This window comes from Fundulus heteroclitus, chromosome 5 (assembly GCF_011125445.2).
Source record: "Fundulus heteroclitus isolate FHET01 chromosome 5, MU-UCD_Fhet_4.1, whole genome shotgun sequence".
Lineage (NCBI taxonomy): Eukaryota > Metazoa > Chordata > Actinopteri > Cyprinodontiformes > Fundulidae > Fundulus > Fundulus heteroclitus.
Window position 1 is genome coordinate 37,153,512 of NC_046365.1, and position 20,248 is coordinate 37,173,759.

At 40.2% G+C, this 20,248-nt stretch overlaps 1 protein-coding gene across 2 annotated transcripts in view; it reads left to right on the top strand.

Moving 5' to 3' along the window:
• The window catches only part of nr3c2 (nuclear receptor subfamily 3, group C, member 2), a 115,982-nt gene that overhangs the window by 52,322 nt on the left and 43,412 nt on the right, over window positions 1-20,248 (top strand). For both annotated transcript variants that reach the window (XM_012862898.3, XM_021316602.2), the window contains one exon: window positions 14,132-14,259. In XM_012862898.3, coding sequence (XP_012718352.2) covers window positions 14,132-14,259 — 128 coding nt within the window. The remainder of the gene's footprint in view (window positions 1-14,131; window positions 14,260-20,248) is intronic.

Consider the following 20,248-nt stretch of genomic DNA (forward strand, 5'->3'; position numbering starts at 1 on the left):
CTCCCTTTGAGAGGTGGTGAGTGGGTGTCAACCTACTGTTTATGCTGTCTGCTCATGGTTATGTAAGCCATTTTGTCCTCTTTCAAACTAATCTACCTTTACCTTTCCAACATGCCAAGTTGTGTGTTACGTAAACATTCTTTGAAATGGTCCAGCATAAGGTTTCTCAGTGTGCCAGGAGTGTGTATTACATAAAAATTGCAGGCCAGACTGTAGAGAAGCTGTGTGTGTGTGTATGTATGTGTGTGTGTTTGTTTGTTTCTGTCAGTGTCAAGGATGCTTTTCTTTCATGAAGGGCAGGTTCAGAGAGGTTGTGGCGCCTAATCTGAACTATCCCAGCTATAACAGCCTCTACAGTGAGCGAGTCGGTGTGTCTGCACACACACACACACATGCACACACACACACATGCACGCACGCGCGCGCTCATGCATTTATCTTTACAGTGGGCGGCTGGCTCTGCAGCAGCGCAAACAAAGCAGCGAACATGTGCGAGCAAGCATGTGTGTGTGTCAGGCAGTGTTACATGCGTGATGAGGACATTGTTTTTCATGACAACAGAGCTCTCTGTACAGTTCAGCTGCTTGTTTACTGACGCTGCCATGCGAATGTAGTTATTTGGGTCACGGGGTTCTTTCTTAACTATGACGACTTGGTTTTATTCATCATATCGCCGTTTCACTACATTTATTCACTCATTCGGTGTGCGATGACAACTCATTAAGAAATAACAGTTTTTTTTTAACAATACCAATACCAGTAACACACTAGTAGCACCCTAACGAGTCCATTTTTACTTTGAATAAGTTCATCAGAGTTTCCAGGGACCTTTATTTAGTTATTCAGGACTTTCTGTTTTCATTGGCAATAAATGTGACCTGACAAAGGGACCTATCTCTTTTAGCCATTCCTCATGATAAGAAAGACAAAGAAAACATCACGTTACACGGCTCTAAACAAACTTCTTGTTCTGGGTGCGTTGGTGTGCCTAAGTGTTTTCTTAGGACAAAAGTTAGGTGCACCTAAATCACATTTAAAGGAGAAATAAGTGAGAAATTTACTGTAAAATTGACCTAAATCATTCTAATTTTTCACCTGGAATGCCAGTAACATTCCCTATAAACAATCACGGCCCTCCATTGTCTTAGTCACGTTTTTCTCCTTTCAAATCTAAAGGTACGGTGCCGAGCCACTTCGGTTCAGAGTGTATAGCCTGTGTTTACTTCCTGGTTCCTGAGCCAATCGTATGAGAGTTCCTAGGATTCTCAAAACAAAGAGCAGCATTTGGTATTTTATCTTGGCAAAAGAGCAGCAGCCTGTAAACATGGAAGCCAGACAGAGAAGCAGACCAGAAGTAAAATAGAATTCAACAACATATATCTATCATGTGTTAGTAAAAATTCAGTGACGTCTCACAGCAGCAACGGACAGTTGAGGAAACGGCTATTGTAGGTTTGTGTTGTTCCGATTGGAAACACTAGGTGTCATTATTATTTATTGCTCCTTTAACGCCTCAGTTTAAAAGGTTCACATTTCTTTCTTTCTTTTATTTAAATTGCTGCTCATATAGACAATATTAACTTGTGAATGATTAATAACAATCAGGTCAAGATAAAATTCTTTATTTGAAACGCAATTCTCCTCCATAAATTCTCAAAGAGGCACATCCACGTGGAGGCAGAAATGACATGGCGGTGTGGAACTAACATATATAAGATTATTTAGTTTGTTTCATGAAAGGACAAAACGGTTTTGCATAGGAATTCATATATTTTTGTATTTTCCTTGGCTGGTTGCACTAGTCACGCCTTTGAAAAATTAGATCGCACTCTAAAGCCCTGCATTCAGGTATAAAATGACTCACCTTTGATTATTTTACATCCAGAAATGGCTGCAAAAATAAAAGGAATCGGCATTTTTTTGTGCCTGTTTGGGATGATAAAATGTCAATTTATATCTCCATGTGAGCAAAAATATATATTAAACACAATCTCCAACTAAATGTGGAAGACAACGTTGTAAGCATTTAGCTCTAATAATAGACATTATAAAAATGATTAATATCAAGAATGTACTCTGCAGCTCATAGCTTCAATGTGTACTACCCTGTAATGCTTGTTTTCAGGAATAAACAATATTTATTTGAAGTTAATTTAATATTTGAAGTTCACAGAACAGTGGTGGGACATTGTGCTTTGGTCAAATAAGTATAAGACTTAGCTTTTTTTTTTTTAGCAAATAGACTGCTGCTGGGTCTGGTCTGAATTTGTTGGAAAAAACATTATGCCCACTGTTAAGTACGGTGCAGGATCTGTCATGCTGTGGGCCTGTTTCTTTTCCAAAGGCCATGGAAACCTTGTTAAGCCACATGTCAGCATGAACTTTGAAATATCAGGACGTTTAAAAATCATCTGGTAGATTCTGCCAAAAATCTGAAAATGGGTCATCATTGGGTTTTATAACAGGATAAATGAAAGCAAACTGGTGAATCAGAAAAGAAAGGCTTCACAAAACCAGCCTTCTTCTGTGGCTGGTTTTGCAACCAAATGTTAAAGGAGAATAATAAATGCTGCCCAGTTGGCAGAAAGGGTTTGTACAGACGTATTAAAAGCAAGGCTACCAGTAATTGTAGTAAACACACTGTATCTGTATGTAAAAATGTTGTTTTTCTCCACTGATTAAATGTTCCCAAATCAAAGTTGGATGTTTCAGTGTGAGGTTCTGCTTCTGCTATAAACGATGAATGTATTTAAAGACTTTTCACTTGTATTTACCAGCGATACTTTAATCATCGTCCTTTTTGCTCTTATTTGCTTTTTGCTTTCCCTCTGCTGCTGCAAGAGAACGCAGAAATTTCAGCCATTTGAAGAATGCTCCCAGTGTGACATCTGAATTACTTCTAGAAAGGCAAGAGAGCAGTTTAATCCCAAACATCTGTCCAAAGTTTTTGTCCTCGCTAATTTCTTTTTCTTTTTTTTTGTTTTGGAGAATTCATTCATATTTTCCCTAAACGGATAAGCCGTAAAAAGCTGTTGTAAAAGAGTTAGGAGATTAAAACAGCTGCTTGTAAATTTGGGTGAATATAAACAGGCCTTGTGTACTCATCTGTGCCCTCATGGGAAATAAACAGTAACTAAATCAGTTGTTAGCTTTGTGTGTTATCTCTAAAGATGAAAGGACACTGAAAACAATGAAACTGCTGCCCTGGGGTTTTCTCTGCGAAGGGAGAGAGAGAGAAAAGCAACAGGAGCAAAAGCTGAGGCCTCTTTGATCTGCGCAGTCAGTCTCAGTGAATGAGTCTTAGATCGTACCCAGAAATAGAGAAGAGAGCGGTCCAGAAAAAAAAAAAAAAAAAAAAAAGACGTCACACACACTGTTCAGAGAACTGGTTGCAACAAAAGTGCAGAATATTATCTGGTGGGACCGTTTCGGAGATTAGTTTTCAGATAAAATGTTGAGCTGCATTTAGCTCTGGGGCTGTACAGGTCCCGGGTTCCAATCCCAGGGTGAGTTTCTTTCTTCATGGAGTTTGCACGTTCCTCCCATTCATGTATACGTTCTCTCTGGGTGCATAACTGTGAAGTTAATTGCTTAATTTCCCTTCGGTATGACTGGGTTTTTGCATGGCTTCTTGTCTTGTGTGTCTCTGTGTTAACATGTGATGGACAGGCAACGTGTGTCCCACCTCTCGCCTGATGACACAGCAATGCTCTTTGCAAAGGGCAGTACTTCAGTCCCTCAGTGCATGCAGCAAGATGCTGTGGATCCTCTATATGTTTGTGGTGAACAGTGCAATTTTTTCCACCATCATCTGTCGGGGAAGGAGCGTCAGAACCAGTGACTTAAAAAAGAAAAAAAGCTGAACAAGCAGATAAAGAAAGGCTGGCTCTGTTCTGAGACCACTCTAGAACCTCTGGAGATTTCGGCAAAGAAAGGATTTTTTACAAAATGAAGAAGTTGATGGACAACCCTGAGCTTCTTCTTGTTGAGACCGTCGTACAACAACAGTTTTCAGTCCGATGCTTCGTCAGATCCGCTGTAAGACACGCCGCTACAGGAGATCCTTCCTGCCTGCAGCCATAAACATCTATGACTCTTTGAAGAGATTTGGACAACATGAGTTACAACAACATTCAGTTTGGGATTAATAAAGCGCTTTTAAGCTGAATTGAACAAAATCATCTCTAGAGAGACCCCTGTGACTCTACACAGGTCGATAGGAATAGACAATGAACTTTTTAAAGACTTTTCTTTAGTTGTATGGGTTGTAAAATCTTCATCAGCAAATACCTGTTGCAAAGACCTTATTATATACTACATTTATTGGCACCCCCACAAAAGAAGTGTAAAAAGCGTTAAATGAATTAATCTTCTATATGAGCCGCATTAATTCACACTGCAGCTATTTTTAAGAAGTTGTTCTTAGCAAACTCGCAAATGTCACAGTTTTGTCCTCCTACTGTCAGTATGCCCTTTAGCCAATAGGACGGCGCTCTCCAATGTCTCTCCAATGCCATTTCACACACGGAGAGAAGAATAATTTCTCTTTGCATAATGTCTCTAGGTTGTTCTGAGTCCCGGCTTTTCTCTTGTGCTTTCTTCTCCTGAGCTCACTCCACAGGTTTTCCGTGAGATCTAAACCTGGGGGCTGAGACGGCAGTGAAAGAACGTTGATTTTCTGTGATACTTTTGTGTTGATTTGGTTTGTTTCGGATCACTATGCAGTTGACAGACTTACTGATGATGCCTTTCAGGTTCCCGGTGTTTCGAAGAGTTCATGATGACATGCTTTCTTAAGGTTTCCAGGAGAAACAGACTCATTGTATCAGAGAGCCTCCACTTTATTTAACAGTGGGAATAAAGTGGTGTTCCACAAATGCGTCCTTTATGTCCTGGAAAAGCTCAGTCTAAGGCTCCTTGGGGTAATTTCACACCCATTGTTTGTTAACTTTGATCCAAATCAGTTGATGGATTTTTAACTGGTTACTTTTTTTTCGGTGGTTCAGTTTATTTTCAAAAAGAGAAAAGTCTAACATACCAAAACCCACATAACCCTAACCCTAAGGCGGGAGTACCAAATATTACGCGGTACAAGAAACAAACTGAGTGTTTCAAGCTTGCAGAAAACACAGCAAATGTAATCACATCAGTGTGTTTCAAAGTGCTAGTTCAGGCAAAATTATCAGCGAAGGATGTTGATTAATTTTGAGAAAACATCTTGAAAGTTGCGTAGGGCTTCCGGGGCCGACTGCGTCCAATAATGCAGCGCAAACCTTGCTGCAGGAAGACATTTGTCTCAAGCTTGCAGCGTACACCTAGCAGCTGCGTCAGATTGATGTCAGATGATGTTCATGTCCAGAAACAAACCGCTCCAGAGTTTGTTTGGATCTGTGCAGATACAGTTGTTTTGGTCTGCACCTTGGTGCGATTACAGAGATTGTTTTATACAGACTAAAGTCCTCTGGTGTGAAAACACGTGTACATACACTTTCCTATATCACCATGTATGCTGGTAGATTTAAAAAGTCTGTAAATGAGAAACTGTAGAAGATTTTGTTCTGTCTTCTCGCTGAAGTATTGGTGCGTTTAATGCACTGTTGTTATAATTGACTCAGTTGTATCGGGATCAACTCGGTCTTCTACCCGTTAGAAAAGGGTATTCTGCTTTTGCTGTGCCGACACCATCTCCTTACAGTTTCCTTTCTGATTTAAGGATCAAATGACTGTCTAGGAATACAATTTCAATGCTCTATGGCTGGTTGCAACTTGTCACATATTTATTCACAAAAGTAATCAGAAACTAGGTCAAGCTGTCAGCTTCACTTTCAGTTTCCAGCACTCGGTACGTTGAATTAAGGAAATATTCACATGTAAAGAAAGCGTAGTCTAGATTGACATAAAATATTGCTCTTATCCGGTAATTGCAACTGTGACTAAAATTATTTTAGTCACAGTTGCACTGATTCAGACATAGTGGTGCACACATGTGATTAAATTGCTATTAAATTGTGCAAATCTAGTCAGAGAGCAGTGTGTGAGAGCAGCACTAATGTGGCAGACTTTTACTTTTACGGTGGCCTAAAGTAGTTGGTGGCCAAATTGTGAATGCCACAAATTCAAATGTGTAGGAATGTGATGCTGATATCCGTTTCTCCTTCATCATCAAAGCAAAAGACAGATGGACAATAGTGGGGCAGGATTTTAATCTCATATAACTAAAACAAACTATTTCAGTTAAAATCCCAGTACAGTTTAACAAACTCCATACGTTTTTGCTGGTAGGACCAAAAAAATAAAATAAACTGTTGTATTCATACCCCAGGGAAACAGAAAGCAAGTCTTTCAATTATAATTAAAGTTTCCAAAAACTATTATCAACTTAAAAAGTAAAAGTATAAAATGTTTTAGTTACATTTATTTTTTAAGGGGTTGTTAGGCTTGTCAGTAGTTTTGCCACCACAGATCTGTTTTTTCCTGAAAACGTTTCTCCCACTAATTAAATGTTCTCAGATTCAAATTTTGTATGTTAGCTTGGAGCTTTTGCTTTGTTATTCAAGCTTATTGCTTACACTTCTCAGTGGGACTTTAAGAATATAAATTTAAAACTTCAAAATTATTTTAACTAAGTTGTTCCCTGATTTTGAAGATGTTTTTGTTTTGTGTTATTCACCAGAGAGGCTCTGTGATATAGAAACATGATTATCATGTCCTTTGTAGGTCTTTGAAGTTTTATTTTGACATCCTGGATTCCTTAAAATAGCCCAGTCACATTATAACAAGCATTTTAAATTGGAATAGGGGCCTCACCTAAAAGACGTTCGGTAGGCTGGTTTTCCCCTTTGGAGATATCTGATTTTCATTTGATTGTATTTGATTAAAAAAATATATATTTTGGTAACTTTCTAAACATACAAAAATAGGAAGTATCCTGTTTGTGAACTTGAACCAACGATTCATATAGATTAAGGACTTAAAATTCTTAATTTTTCTGAAACTTTCCACTAACTGTGTTGTTAATTTTGTCCTTATAAGAGGAGAAGACAAGTGCTTAGGTTAATGTGGATTCCATGGTGGATTATTTCATTAAGAAGAAGAAAAAAAAACTTGCCACAGCTGTTTGTTGTGTATGCCTCCAGGTTACAGCCGTGATGGCAGAGAAGTGAAGACAACTGCAGTAATATTTTTGGGGATAAGTACTTAGCCACTTAGATTGTGACAAGCATCAAAACTGCTGTATACTGTGTGGGAAAGTAAATCTGGCTTCTTTTTCCCTCTTTGTGAAAAAAAGATGATGTGGAAACTTTTTAAAAAAGAATATTGAGTCGTTGTCATAATCTTAATATTGTGTTTGAGCTTATTTAGTGAACTGAATGCAAAATTGATCAGATATGACATCAATGCTGATTTCTATTTATTCACTATTTATAAATCTCAAGCAAATGTAAAAAATATGATTTAGGTCATTTTTACACTTTGCTTCTTGGTTATTTTTATTTATAGTAAACCATTAGTTAACATTTATTCATTTGAAAGAAATTAACTTAAGGGGTGTCACACAAACTGCAGCTAATGTACCAGAATCAGTAATTTTATTCCTGTATTCACAGTTGTCATAAAAACAGAGGTTTGATAGCGTATCCAGTTTGGGATTCATGGCGATACGTAATATCGGGTTTATAGATGATATTTCAGCAATATTTTAAAATCTGTGAGTTTCTTTTCACAATTCAGTTCAATTCAGTTTATTTATAAAGCCCCAATTCACAACACATGTCATCAAAGCACTTTACAAAAAACGAAAATAATTAAATCAAATAATACCGACAGATTCTAAATCTGATCCTGGTTATTAAACAAAAACATTCAGGTTATTATTCAGATTTCAGTCTTGAGTCAATACACAAGTATAGAAAAAGGTTTTAACTATCACAAATTGTATTATAAAGAATCTTAATAAAAGGCCTTTCATTTTAATGCTGATAGGAAGCTCAGATGCTACTTTTAGCTGTGTTAGCGACTAATGGCTAGTCAGTTTGGGGGCATTCTCATTACAACGACATTCACCTACATCACTTGGCAAACTGGTAGCAGTTTGAATAGTGCTTTGCTACCTTTGATGAGAAATATGATTTTGAAATCTTTGTTATTACTGTGAGATCTCGGTATGGAGATCTGGTTCCAACCCTCGGGGAAAACATAGTTCTGTCCTTTTTTGTTGTTAATGCTTTATGCTTCACAGGACTGTTTACTCTCTTTGCCTTGGTTGCTCGTGCTAGATTTTGGGCAGCTCCTCCTGGTGCACAGTCATTGCAGCCCGGCCTGTCTGCTCCGGTTTCATAAGCAGAAAGTGAATGACCTATATACTTCTCTGAGGGAGGGGAAGTCACCTTGCTGGTTGACCAGGAAACGGGCGTGCGGCAATGAGGTTTTAATGCGCAGCGCTGTTGAAGGGGCTGACCAGAGACTTAATATTGCAGACAGACTTCAGACGGACCTGTCATTTGCTGCTCATGTTGCTGTTGGCTGAAAATCTATCCGGGGCTACTTCTCTTGGCCTGTGTTGTCTCCTCCCCAACACCACTTTGTGTCGATGTGAGAAAGCCGAAGTACGGAGGGGTATCCAGTGCATTAACATCCTGAAAAACACATCTTGACATGGACTGCATTTGCACACACAAACACGCACCCTAGGTGAAACCACGAGGCCCAGTGCCAGAAAGATCAAGTCAGACAAACACCTTACCGGAGACTCCTCTAAGCGTCCTAACAAATTGAATGTGTGTGTAGACGGACAAGAGGGAATTAGATCAGTGGTCATGATTGTATCTGAGTGTGCTGCTGCGGTACACCTTTCCAGTTGGTCCCCTGGAGGAAATGTGTGTGCAGAGAGCAGAGACAGAGGGAGGATGGGAGAGAGAGAGAGAGCCAAGCAGCTGGTTTGATGGAGGCTGTACGGAGAATTTTAACCAGACAATCACCTTGCATGTTATTGATTGGGATGGAAAAGAGGTAATTAGCACAGAAAAGAGGGAGAAGCTGAGGCCACTTTTGATGTTTTGATACAAAGTGTTCTCTCTTTGTACCCATCCACATGTTTGTGTGTGTGTGTTTTTGTGTGTCGCCTTGATGGGAAATGCTTTACCTATGATTAATCTATGACTAAACGTATATAGCAAACAATGAATACACAAAGCTCTTAGCTCCTCGAATAAAACTATTTTCTGACTAATTTATCCTTGTGAGAGCAATGACTGCGTTCCTTTTACGAGTAGCAATGGACATGAGGCTTCAACAGATTGTTGAACAGAACGGGTTTTTGTCCTGGCCGAGGAATAGTGCGCCAGATCTGTGTCCTTGTGAAGTTGTTGAGGGCATCACGAGTTGGGTTGTTCAGTCTGCATGTGTCTCGTGGACCTGGAAAAAGTTTATTATTGTGTCCCCCGACGTATTTTGGGCGTACCTGGAATGATTTTAAGTCACGGTTTGTTGTCTCCAGTGTGGATTGGACTCTTCCAGGGCAGTCCCCTTCTTACCAATCCTGCTTTTGGTTTTCCTGTACAGGATCTTGTCGTGAAGTCTGGTTTGGGAACCCCGGTGTCCCATATTTGACTTTTGCAGCTGATGTGGTCAAGTGGGTCTATTTAAACCATTGCTTTCAGCTTACACTTGAGTGTTTTGCATGGAATGCAAATCACCCATGATTGGAGTCATCTGTTCGTAGTCGGAGCCCAAAGTTCAAATGGGAAAAGGTCTCACTCTGGTACAAGAGTCAGTCTCTGTCTGAAGAAAAGGAGTTGAAGTATCTTGTTTTCTTGTTTATGGGTGATTGTAGAACTGTGGACGGGACGAAGAGATGAATGGAGTACTGTCTGTCTTTGTCTATCGGACGAAAAAAGAGCTTAGACAGAATAAAAGGAACTTTTAATTTACCGGCCCGTCTGCATTTTGACCATTACCTATAGTCATGAGTCATGTGACACATAACCTAAAGAAGGAAGATCCCAGATAAAAGAGGCTGACATGAGCTCCGTCTGTAGGGATAACGTATTTCCAGGGCTTCCAAGATCAATCCAGTGCTCCGTCACACGGGATGGAATCAAGTGAGGCGATTCAGGGATCTGACCGGGATATGTAGAGGATGCCTCCCTTTGAAGGTTTTTCCAGGCACATCCCACCGGGTGCTGACCGCTGGACAGAACCAAAACTTTACTGGACACTGTTCTGGACTCAGCCTCTCTTCTTCAAACACCTCAGGAACACCCAGGATGAGCTGGAGAGTGTTGCGAGGGGAAGAGACATCTCTGTTTCCCTTCAGGCGCTGTTTCTTCTGCAAACCGGTCTTGAATAAGCAGGTGACTGTGGGTAGATAATTCTGAAAGATGCATGAATGTAAGTAAAAAACTGAATATCAAAATAAAAAAGTTAATAGTAAATTAAAGAATGCTCTGATTTTTATCAGCTCTGGCACATAGTTTCATTAAAACATGTTGAGCTTTCAGAGAAAACTATGTATGCAGAGGAAGAAGCTTTAAATCACCAGTGGATTGTAGAGAAGTTTTTTTTTTTTACCTTGAGGCAGTGCTGCTTTAAAAAAAAACTGGCCTCTTTTTTGTGTAAATCACTGCTTGCTTTCAGGAACACTTTTGAAGACTATTTGCTGTGATCGTAGTTCATTACTGGATCCACAAAGTTACCTTGAAACTTTTATATTTGACAAAGATCCTGAAAAGCCTTTCCTGGTCATACGCTTTTTTTAAATTTAGACTGTGGCTAAGTGGTAAAGAAAAGAAAAAAAAACGTCCTATGGTTCAATTTCTAAAGAAGTCAATTTGTTTTTAAAATTATGGGTGTCAATTTCTCTTCCCTTAATGAGCAATGGACGGATGACATAGAATGACAAAAGGAGGCATCAGTGCCTATGGATGGAGATACTGTAAAAGATGCTATGAAGGCACCTTTAGTGCTGAAGTATATACATTATACTGTATTAGATACAGGTATTAGAGCAACTCATTATGTTGTCAGGTTATCAGCAGTTAAAGTTAAATAACTCTGTTAGCGATTTAATTTCCTGTAAATTCTGATCAGTTCGTCTTGAAGGGTTTACTCAGAGCAGGGCCAGTTCAATGTAGACCTGTACTATCCTAAAGAACTCCAGACTCAAAAATGCCATATCATTATGATAGTTCTGTGATACTGCCAGTAGATGGCACCACGTGTGTTTGTGTCTGTTAATTGCGCTAGCCTCAAACAGGACCATCAAAACACTATCAAGATGGACGCTTGGTGTATATAACTTTATTTTATCATGAACAAACGGTTTTTGGTCTTTTTTTTAGTAAGCATATAATGTGGCTATATACCTTTAAACTCCCCTCATGTTGCTCAGAGAAGGTACATATTTACCATATGTTTTGAACCATAATGTGTACCGGATTATAAGGCGCACTAAATATTCTTCTCACATGTGTTATATCACTCTGCCCCTCCACGTCCACAGCTTTCAATCCGTCTCTGTCGGGAGGACAGAGTAGTTGGACTACACTGCCCTGTTTCTAGCATAAGGCCAAAATAAATGTAACTTTTATATTGAATTAACTTACTAGGTTTATTGTTGCTAGCTGCCTAAAGACTCCCACATACTTGTGCGAACTGTGCGCATACAGTGAGCTTGGCGGACTCTGCACTGACTTTCCGTGGACGTTTTACCCTTCATAGTCGAGCTGTTTTCTACATCTCTAGTGGCAAATTCCTACAATTCCCACACTTTTTGCCAGTGGGACAAAGCGTCGGAACGGATGGTAAAATTGTGTGAATAGCTAGCTGAGCACCTAGAGCCGTTTCTTCTCCAGCAGGCTCCCACCTATCGGTGAGAACAGAGAGGGAATGTGATGCTGCGTCCTGCAGACCGCCTGCTTGGAGCAGCTCAGTGTATCAAGCTCGCTGTCACATATAAAACAGTTTGATGTAAAGACTTCTTGCCAGCGAGAAGTTTATAGTGTAACAACGCGTACACAATCATAAAAATTGAGCTCTGCACATAGTTTCTGAATGTGTGGAGTCTGCGCACAGTCCGCCTCGAGTACGTACGGACCGCCTTTACATGAGTGCACGTCTAGTTTCTACATTACAGTCAGGCAGTCTTGCAGACAGCTCAGGGGTCCAATCAGGTAGTGACACAGTGTACCGTAATGCTCCTAATAGCCATTGAGCGGAGCGGCTTCGTTGCTAACCAAAGCCGTACTTAAACATTTGAATAGTTTTTTTTTGAGTGCATCGCACCACATGAAATCGGTGATCATTTATAAGGCGCATCGGATTATAAAGCGCTCAATCATTTTTGAGAAGATTTAAGGATTTTAAGTGCGCCTTATAGTCCGAAAATGACAGTAGGCTCTTAGGGCTTTTCACACAGACCATGCTACAATGTAACAATCTGGATGTTTTTTTTTAAGAAAGACCTTGATCAGGGCTTCTGGGCTATATTATGATGTCTTCAGAAGCGAGTAAGAATAAAGTGTAAAAAGTTCCTCACAGTGAAGTCATTGTCACAGTAGCTGCATATTTGGGTCCTGGGTCGAGATTGGGACAGCGTCTAGTGACAGCTTTGGCAGCGTAGCTACGATGTGGGATTGTCAACAATTTAAGACAGAATCCAAGGAGTGGGAGGGGAATCTTGTAGTGCAGGGGAGGCCGGCCTGTTCAGCATCAATAGCCAGAATACAATTCAGCAGCGTTGTCCACACGTTTAATAAATCAAATGCCTGATAGCAGCAGTTTATAACAGTTTTCATAACAGATTCTTTATTTTTTCATTGATTGCCTGAAAATAAAAACAACTGAAGGCACAAAATGTAGGGCAGTGACCCCTTTCTTGACCTCTGAGTCGTGTCCCTTTGCTCCTGGCAGTCAATCTAAGAATAATGTGACTAATTACAAAACAGCCCATGACCTTAATTGTGACCCAATCTGGCAAAATTTGTTTTTAGAATAAGTGGGTAAACCTCAGCAGCAGCGTAAGCGAGGCTGGAAATGTTTTTTTTTTCTTGGTTTGGTAGGAGAGAAGGGCATGGTTAAGGCGTACCTGCGAGCTGTACCAAAAATGATCGAAAATGACTCGTAATATGAAGCAATGCAACTTTCTGGTTTAACTGGGCTACTATTATAAATGGTAAATGGACTGAACTTATTTATATAGCACTGTTCCAGTCATACTAACCACTCAAAGCGCTGTTAGTTGAGTGGTTGAAGTAATTGCATAAACCTGGCTGAACTAGATAAAGAGGGGACTGTTTTTCACAGGTACTGAGCGTTTCCAGAGCCAGATTGGGGAATGTCTTTCAGATCAGGAGGCTTGGGTACATCCCTTCGGTAGGAGACCCTGCTGGAATAAAATCCAGCGTTAGTGGTCTTTCTTCCTTTAAATACTTCCCTTAGACAAGAGATAAAAGAATGTTCCCATAATTCCCACATTTTATAACACACTAGCTAAAGTTCGCCATTTGACACTTTTCACTGTCTGCAATAAAATTATACCTCGGTTGGCATAAATCTTGACTAAGTTCTCTACTTAACACTGCATTGGGGGAAAAAAAGCTGTAACTCTTAGGCTTTGCATCAGGACTAAAATTCAACAAATTCATCAGTTCAGTCACTTGGTCATTGATTGTGGCTCAGAAAATAGAGCAATCATGCCAAGTTGCCAGTAATGTTGTAAAATCACACACTCTGCTGTGGTCTTTATTTTTGTCCCCTTTTTCTACACTATTTTAAAAGGTAATTCACAAATTTTACTCTTAAAAAAGGGGGAATAGGTGGTTCGGTTCAGATTTGACATCCTGTTCTGTGTCCCTCTGCTTATTGAATTCAAATAATCTTCTCTATAACTCTGTCAGTGTCGTCTCTGTAAGCCCAGCGGAGCCATAAATCAGAAGACCGTCTCTCTGTCGGAGGACATCTTTACGGCCCACCACATTGTGCTGCCGCTGTCATTTGAATTGTAAAAATAAGCTCCGCCATGTGCATCAGTTAAGGAGAACAGTCGAGCCAGGAGTGGTTGATGACTTTAATAAAATCCGTTCCTAATTTATGGCCCGTCTGAACTTTTGTTGCTGTTCGTGTGTCCTTTCAGCTCAGCGCTCAGGCAACCTTCCTCGACGGCCAAAGTGTGCCTGGTCTGCGGAGACGAAGCGTCCGGCTGTCACTACGGAGTGGTGACGTGCGGAAGCTGCAAAGTCTTCTTCAAGAGAGCCGTCGAAGGTAAACCTGTATTCCCTTCTTAACACCAGATGAATCTGGATTGGGTCGTTTCTGTTGGGTTTTGCTTTGTTGAGAGAATTAAATCAACAACAAATCACTCTCTCACTACTTCTGTGACACATTAATGTTGTAATGAATGAATAAGGGACAAATTCTCCATAAAGAAATTTTTTATTTTTTTTTGGTTTTATCAATTCTGGTTTGCGGTACCTCTATAAAAAATGGACGGCTGTGGAAAAATATTTTATTTGTACTCATTAAGACAGTCGTGTCGGACACAGCAGACGTAAACATTTAGGCAAATCTCTCTAAGTAGCATTATGATTTTATTTGTGATTTCCAGAGTGCGCAAACTTTTCTTTTATGTTATATAGCTACGTTTATGTTAGTTAATTGATTTATTGATTTCTGCTGCCTTCGTCTAAGCTTGGGCTACGTCTCATGCACACTGTAACTGTTTGGTGTTATAAGAAATTAAATACTTTGATGCGTTGTTTGCCCCCCCCCCCCCCCCCCCCCCCCCCCTTCCTTACCTGACTTCCAAATCTACTCTGAATAAAACTCTGCTTAGTGCTTTATACTACTGCGGGCCTGCCCTAGTCCTTCAAACTACTGGCTGGAATACTTAAAGGGTTATTCAGACAATCTCCATGTTTCTTTCCCCAAATTAGTCCCAGAATGACCAAACACAAGCTTTTCATTTAGGGAGTGTGACCTGCTTTACACAAGCAAACTGAAAAGGAAAAAAAAATAAAAAAAAATCAGCAGGGAACAGCTCTTATGTTATATTTAGCTTGGGAAAAATTTCAGCCACAGTCATAATGTGCTTTTCATGTTGCGCCTGTTGCCTGAGGCCTTGGCCTAACTCGTTTAGACGAGTGTTTGAATGCAAAACACATTGAAAACCCCAGCGCTTGTGAGAGAGGGGAAAAACGCGCTTCCTGCCAGCCCGCCTGCCATCGGGCGCTTTGGGGAGATCTACTGACCATCGGAGGAATTGCAGTAATTCACTATCAAATCATGCTCTAATTTAATGATGTTTACACGTTTTTGCTGCCGAGACATGAAACCAGATTATGTGTCTGGGGTGATTAAATCAGACAAGCCGTTGTTCTAGCTTCAAGGCTGCCGGGCGGGTAGCTCATGGAAGATGTGAAAGATACGGCGACGAGAAAGAGAGAGAGAGAGAGAGAGAGAGAGAGAGAGAGAAAGAGGATGCTAGTCAGGTGAGGCTCTGAGCAAAAAGCTGTGTAATTATAGCATAAAACCCACGTTTGTTTCAGCCAAATAACTGCAAACCGTGCAAACTGCGAAAGCAAAGCGCGCAGCGTTGTGATGTCAACTTGTGAGCCGTTACCTCAGTTGACCTCTCCACAGCTGCTGCTGAGGTGGAAAAAAAAAAAACAAAAAAAAAAAACGAGAGGAAAGGCGAAGCAAAGCAAAGGATGAAAATAGTGCAAGAAGGATTTTGCAAAGTGAAGAGAGACAGAGGACAGTGAAACGGATACAGGGAGAGGGGGGAGGAGGAGGAGGAGGAGGAAGAGGAGGAAGGACAAAGAAAAAGTCAGACACAGACGGAGAGATAAAGGAAGGAGGAGCCGAGAGAGTTAGTAACGAGGAGAGGGATGGAAAGTGATGAGTCAGCAGTGAGAGGTGTAAGTTAGGACGTGAGGAGACGTTCTGCTCCTCCTCTCTTCCACTGTTTCTTCCCCCTCCTCCTTTTTCCTCTCAAAGCTACCAGGATATGAAAGGAAAGAGAGTGGGCATCTGTAGATGGGATGCAATCCAGCCCATGCCTAATTTCTTATGGCACAGTGGCCCCCGGGGGACACAACTTTTCCGCCGGCTGTTCATTAGATTACTGAATGGCTCATAGCGCGTCATCACAGAGCGTCTTGTCTGCAGACAGCAACTCGGATAAAATTCTCTGATTGTAGCCAAACTTTCAGGTAGCTTTTGTATCACACTGCTGAACCTGAGCCGTCCTGCCGTATTTAAATCCAGACCATCTCTTCAGAACATCTATTGCCCACCTGGGTCTCCCACTGTCCAAATATGCTCCCTTATAGTTCAGCTCGGAAAGGACAAATATTCACTTTATGTAAGTTCATCCTCTTCCAAAAGTCTATTTTCACATCTTTAAACCCGATCAACAAACGCAGCTCAGACCAAATGCTTACCCGCACCGTATAAAAAGTACTGACATTATATCGGATTCATTCTTTAGGTCAGTTGGCATTACATTTGCTTAATGCCAGAATAATAAATTAGAACTTTTTATTAGTTTTTTTATTCGTAGAATTGCCTTTTAAACTGTATAACTCGGGTCAAATAGTCAACATATCTTTCCACAAGCTTCTCACAATAGTTTGTTGAAATTATGTCCCATTCCTCCTGACAGAACTGGCGGCAATCATTTAGGTTTGTAGGCTTCCTTGCTCACACACCTACTTCTTATTCTTCAGCTCTGCCCACAATCTGTTATGGAAATGAGAAATTATGGGACTAAGGCCCACACATGATACTGCCACCCCCGTGCTTCACAGTAGGGAAAGTCTACTCAGGCTTTCATGCCTCTTCCTTTTTATTTTCTTCTGAATGTCAATATGGTCGCCATGTCCGAACACTTAAATTTTGGTTTTATCAGACCACAGTGCATGTTTTCAGAATTAGGCCTTTTTTGACCCAGTGTACATTTGCAAACAGTAATCTGGCTTTTTTCTGTTGCTTTTGGTTATGGCTTCTTCCTCTCTGATTGGCCTTTCAGTCTGGGTAGGTTTAGAATTCATTTCACTGTGCATAACTCCCTTGTTAGCGTCAACCAACATGTTCACAAGGTGGTTTGGTTTTTATTGTGGGGTTGATCGACACAATTTGTACCACAGCACGTTCATCCCTTGAACACAGAACCGGTCTCCTTCCTGAATGGTGTGACGGCTGCACTGAGTCTCACACTGGTCCTGATATATTTGTCATATTTCTGATGCCTCTCTGAAGGTCTTCATGAAAATCATGAAACATTCTAAATCTCACAAAACAAAATTCAATTTTGTCATTACTCATTAAACAAAGATAAACCCACAACATATATATATATATATATATATATATATATATATATATATATATATATATATATATATATATATATATATATATATATATGTATATGTATATGTATGTGTATATATGTGTATATATAAAATCTGTACAATCTTCAAGGCTGAAGATTGCATCTTGGGGGATGCAATTTCTTGCAATGACTGAATCAGAAATGCGTATGTGTGGAGGCTGCCTTGCAAATTATGTTATAAAAGTTATTGACCTAAATTAATTTGTCAGAGCTGGGGGCATTTGCAGAGAATCTGGATATGGAGCTACTAATAATACATCATAACATAACATTATTACATTAAAACATGTCTAGTTTGGGGTTTGTCTACGTCTGCGTTCTCAGGTGTCCTTTTCACATCGTATTAACCCATTAATTACCCTGAATGTATAATTGATCTCTAAACATGGTTAAAAAGACTAGACTAACATATCGTGGATCTTTATTTTTATTGTTATACATTTATTAATTTTCCATCCATACGTGCCTCTTCACATTATCCTTCACTTTATGAAAGACAAGTTTGTTGATGTAAAACAGCTGCACTCACTAATCGGCTCCATGTGGCGCACATTTGGGGAGTTCAGTGCCAGCTCGTTACTCACATGTCATCAGTGGCTTGGCATGTCTGCTCTCCATAACAATATCAGACCCTGCTTATAGCTCTTTCTGCAAAATAAAAATAAAAAACCTCAGAGGTTCGCATTAGATATGTTGAGCTTTGTTTTGACCTCATTTTGCTCTACAATCTGACAGGGCCGTGGTTTCCATGGTACTCGTGTCAATCCTTCTGGTTACTGGCTCTGTGTAAGAGGTCGTCTGAGGACACAAGTACAGTTTGTGCATGAATGACAGCTCAGCGGTCCAATCAGGTGTTTCACTACGCTGGATGGGAAAGTAAGATGCCTCCCACCGCTGCCCAAGCTCTTCCGGCTGTTTGTGCAGGAGGTTCTGTGCAGCAACGGTTGGAGAAGAGCCATTTACTCTAACGGACTTATCTGGATCTCTGCTCTTAGCTTGTCTTATACCAGACATCATTTGAATACAAAGCGTGCTCAACTTGCCAACACACTGCCTGTCAGTTTGTAAAAGGCCTAAGCTTACTGTGTGTGACCCAAACGAACCTAAAGCTGTTACGTCTGGAGAACGCTGAGGGTTTTAACAGGAGTTTAAAGCAAAAGTCTGCCTTAAAGCAGGCCTAAAATGGGATGTCCTTTCTTCCTAACAGCCTGGGTTTTTATAATCTTCGAAACTTGCATTGATCAGCAGCTGTCAAGACTTTTGGAAGGTCTTTCAAAGTATTTCCTGTAGACAAAAAAATCCCAAACAAACAAACAAACACATAAAAACAGTCCTTAGTAGATAACTAAATCGGAATCTAACTGTGATCCTTCCTTTGGAAAATAAGTTAAAAAAAAGGATCTGATGCATAAATTTAAAGATTGATGTCTCGTTAAGGCCCACATTAGTAATCATATGTATTTTAAAGTACCAGATCACTACCTTTGCTCAGTTAAAAATGTATTGGATAATAAACTCTAAATGTGTTTTTTGTAAGTTGTCAGGAAACTGAATAATAAAATATGCGGGAACATACCAAGCACTGGAAAAAAAAAATTCTTAACGTGAGCGATCTTTTAGACAAACAACAAAATGAAACGTGCACATATGGATTTAACACTTTTGTTTTGTGTCGTCTTGTATTCCCTGAAAACTGTTGCCTCTTTCCCACAGAATAAATAGCTTACAGTAGCGCTGTAGCAAACTAGTAAACTTGATTGTGTTGGCTTCTAAAATTATGTGTAAGCTTTATACCACTGTCACGCCATTGTATATCTGCCTTTCATCCTAATGGTATAAGAGGACAAAAGGCTATGCAGAAATAATGCTCCTGCCTGCCTCACCTTACTAAGCATTTGATGCCCATATTGATCACCTCCAAAGACGAGCTGCCACCGTTTTTTGGACTTGTGCATTAGCTCTGACACATTGTGGACCTCGTATGTGCACAATGCTGCAGAATAAACGCAACCTGCAGCTCAAACGTCGCAGAAACAACCCAGAATTACTCAATTTTACTCTACGCTTTGCAGGGACCTCCCTCACCCTGAGACGTTGGATGCTTAAAAATATTAAAGTGCTACAGATGCCATGAGTTACCGTGAATCTTTCCGGCTAATAATTATCTAACCGCTTGAGGGGAAATATTTGAATATCGAACGTTGCTTCCTAGTTGTTAAACGGATCCTTAAAGGTGAAATAAAATGAAACCAGTCAGCGAGGACACGGACAAGTAAAGCACCTGGTAAAGACGCAGCAGACCAGTGAATTCCCCCGCTTGGTCCCACTGGGCTTTACTTACAACAGAAACGTGGCGATGCGACTCATGTAGATGAGACAGAACGTGATGTTTCCTCACATTCAGACTAACGTTTAGTTACCCCCCCCCACACACACACACACACACACACAATGAAAAGCTTTGTAAAATTTTCAAAAACCCTGGAGATCCAAGACCAGTTGAACAGGCTAAGAAAGTTTGTTTGCTTGGACACGAAATGGAAAGAATTTAGAGAAAACGTAAGACACTAGACCTTTTTGCATTTTGCTGCAGAGACCTTTTGGGTGGGAGCTGTAGCACCTTCTGGAGACAAGACAATAAATCCAGTCCACTTTTTTTAAAAAAGTAATTAGGATTGTCATGTTCTTGATGTCTGCAGTGGCATTTTACCAAATACTGGACACAGACAGCTCTGCAGTCAGCTGTTAGTTTATTTTAATCCAAAATAGACTGAAAGGGATTAACATATCTTAAGCTATAGATTTCTTGATTCCCCAGCGTGACCATTTTTCACATTTGGTTGCAAACAGACAGAG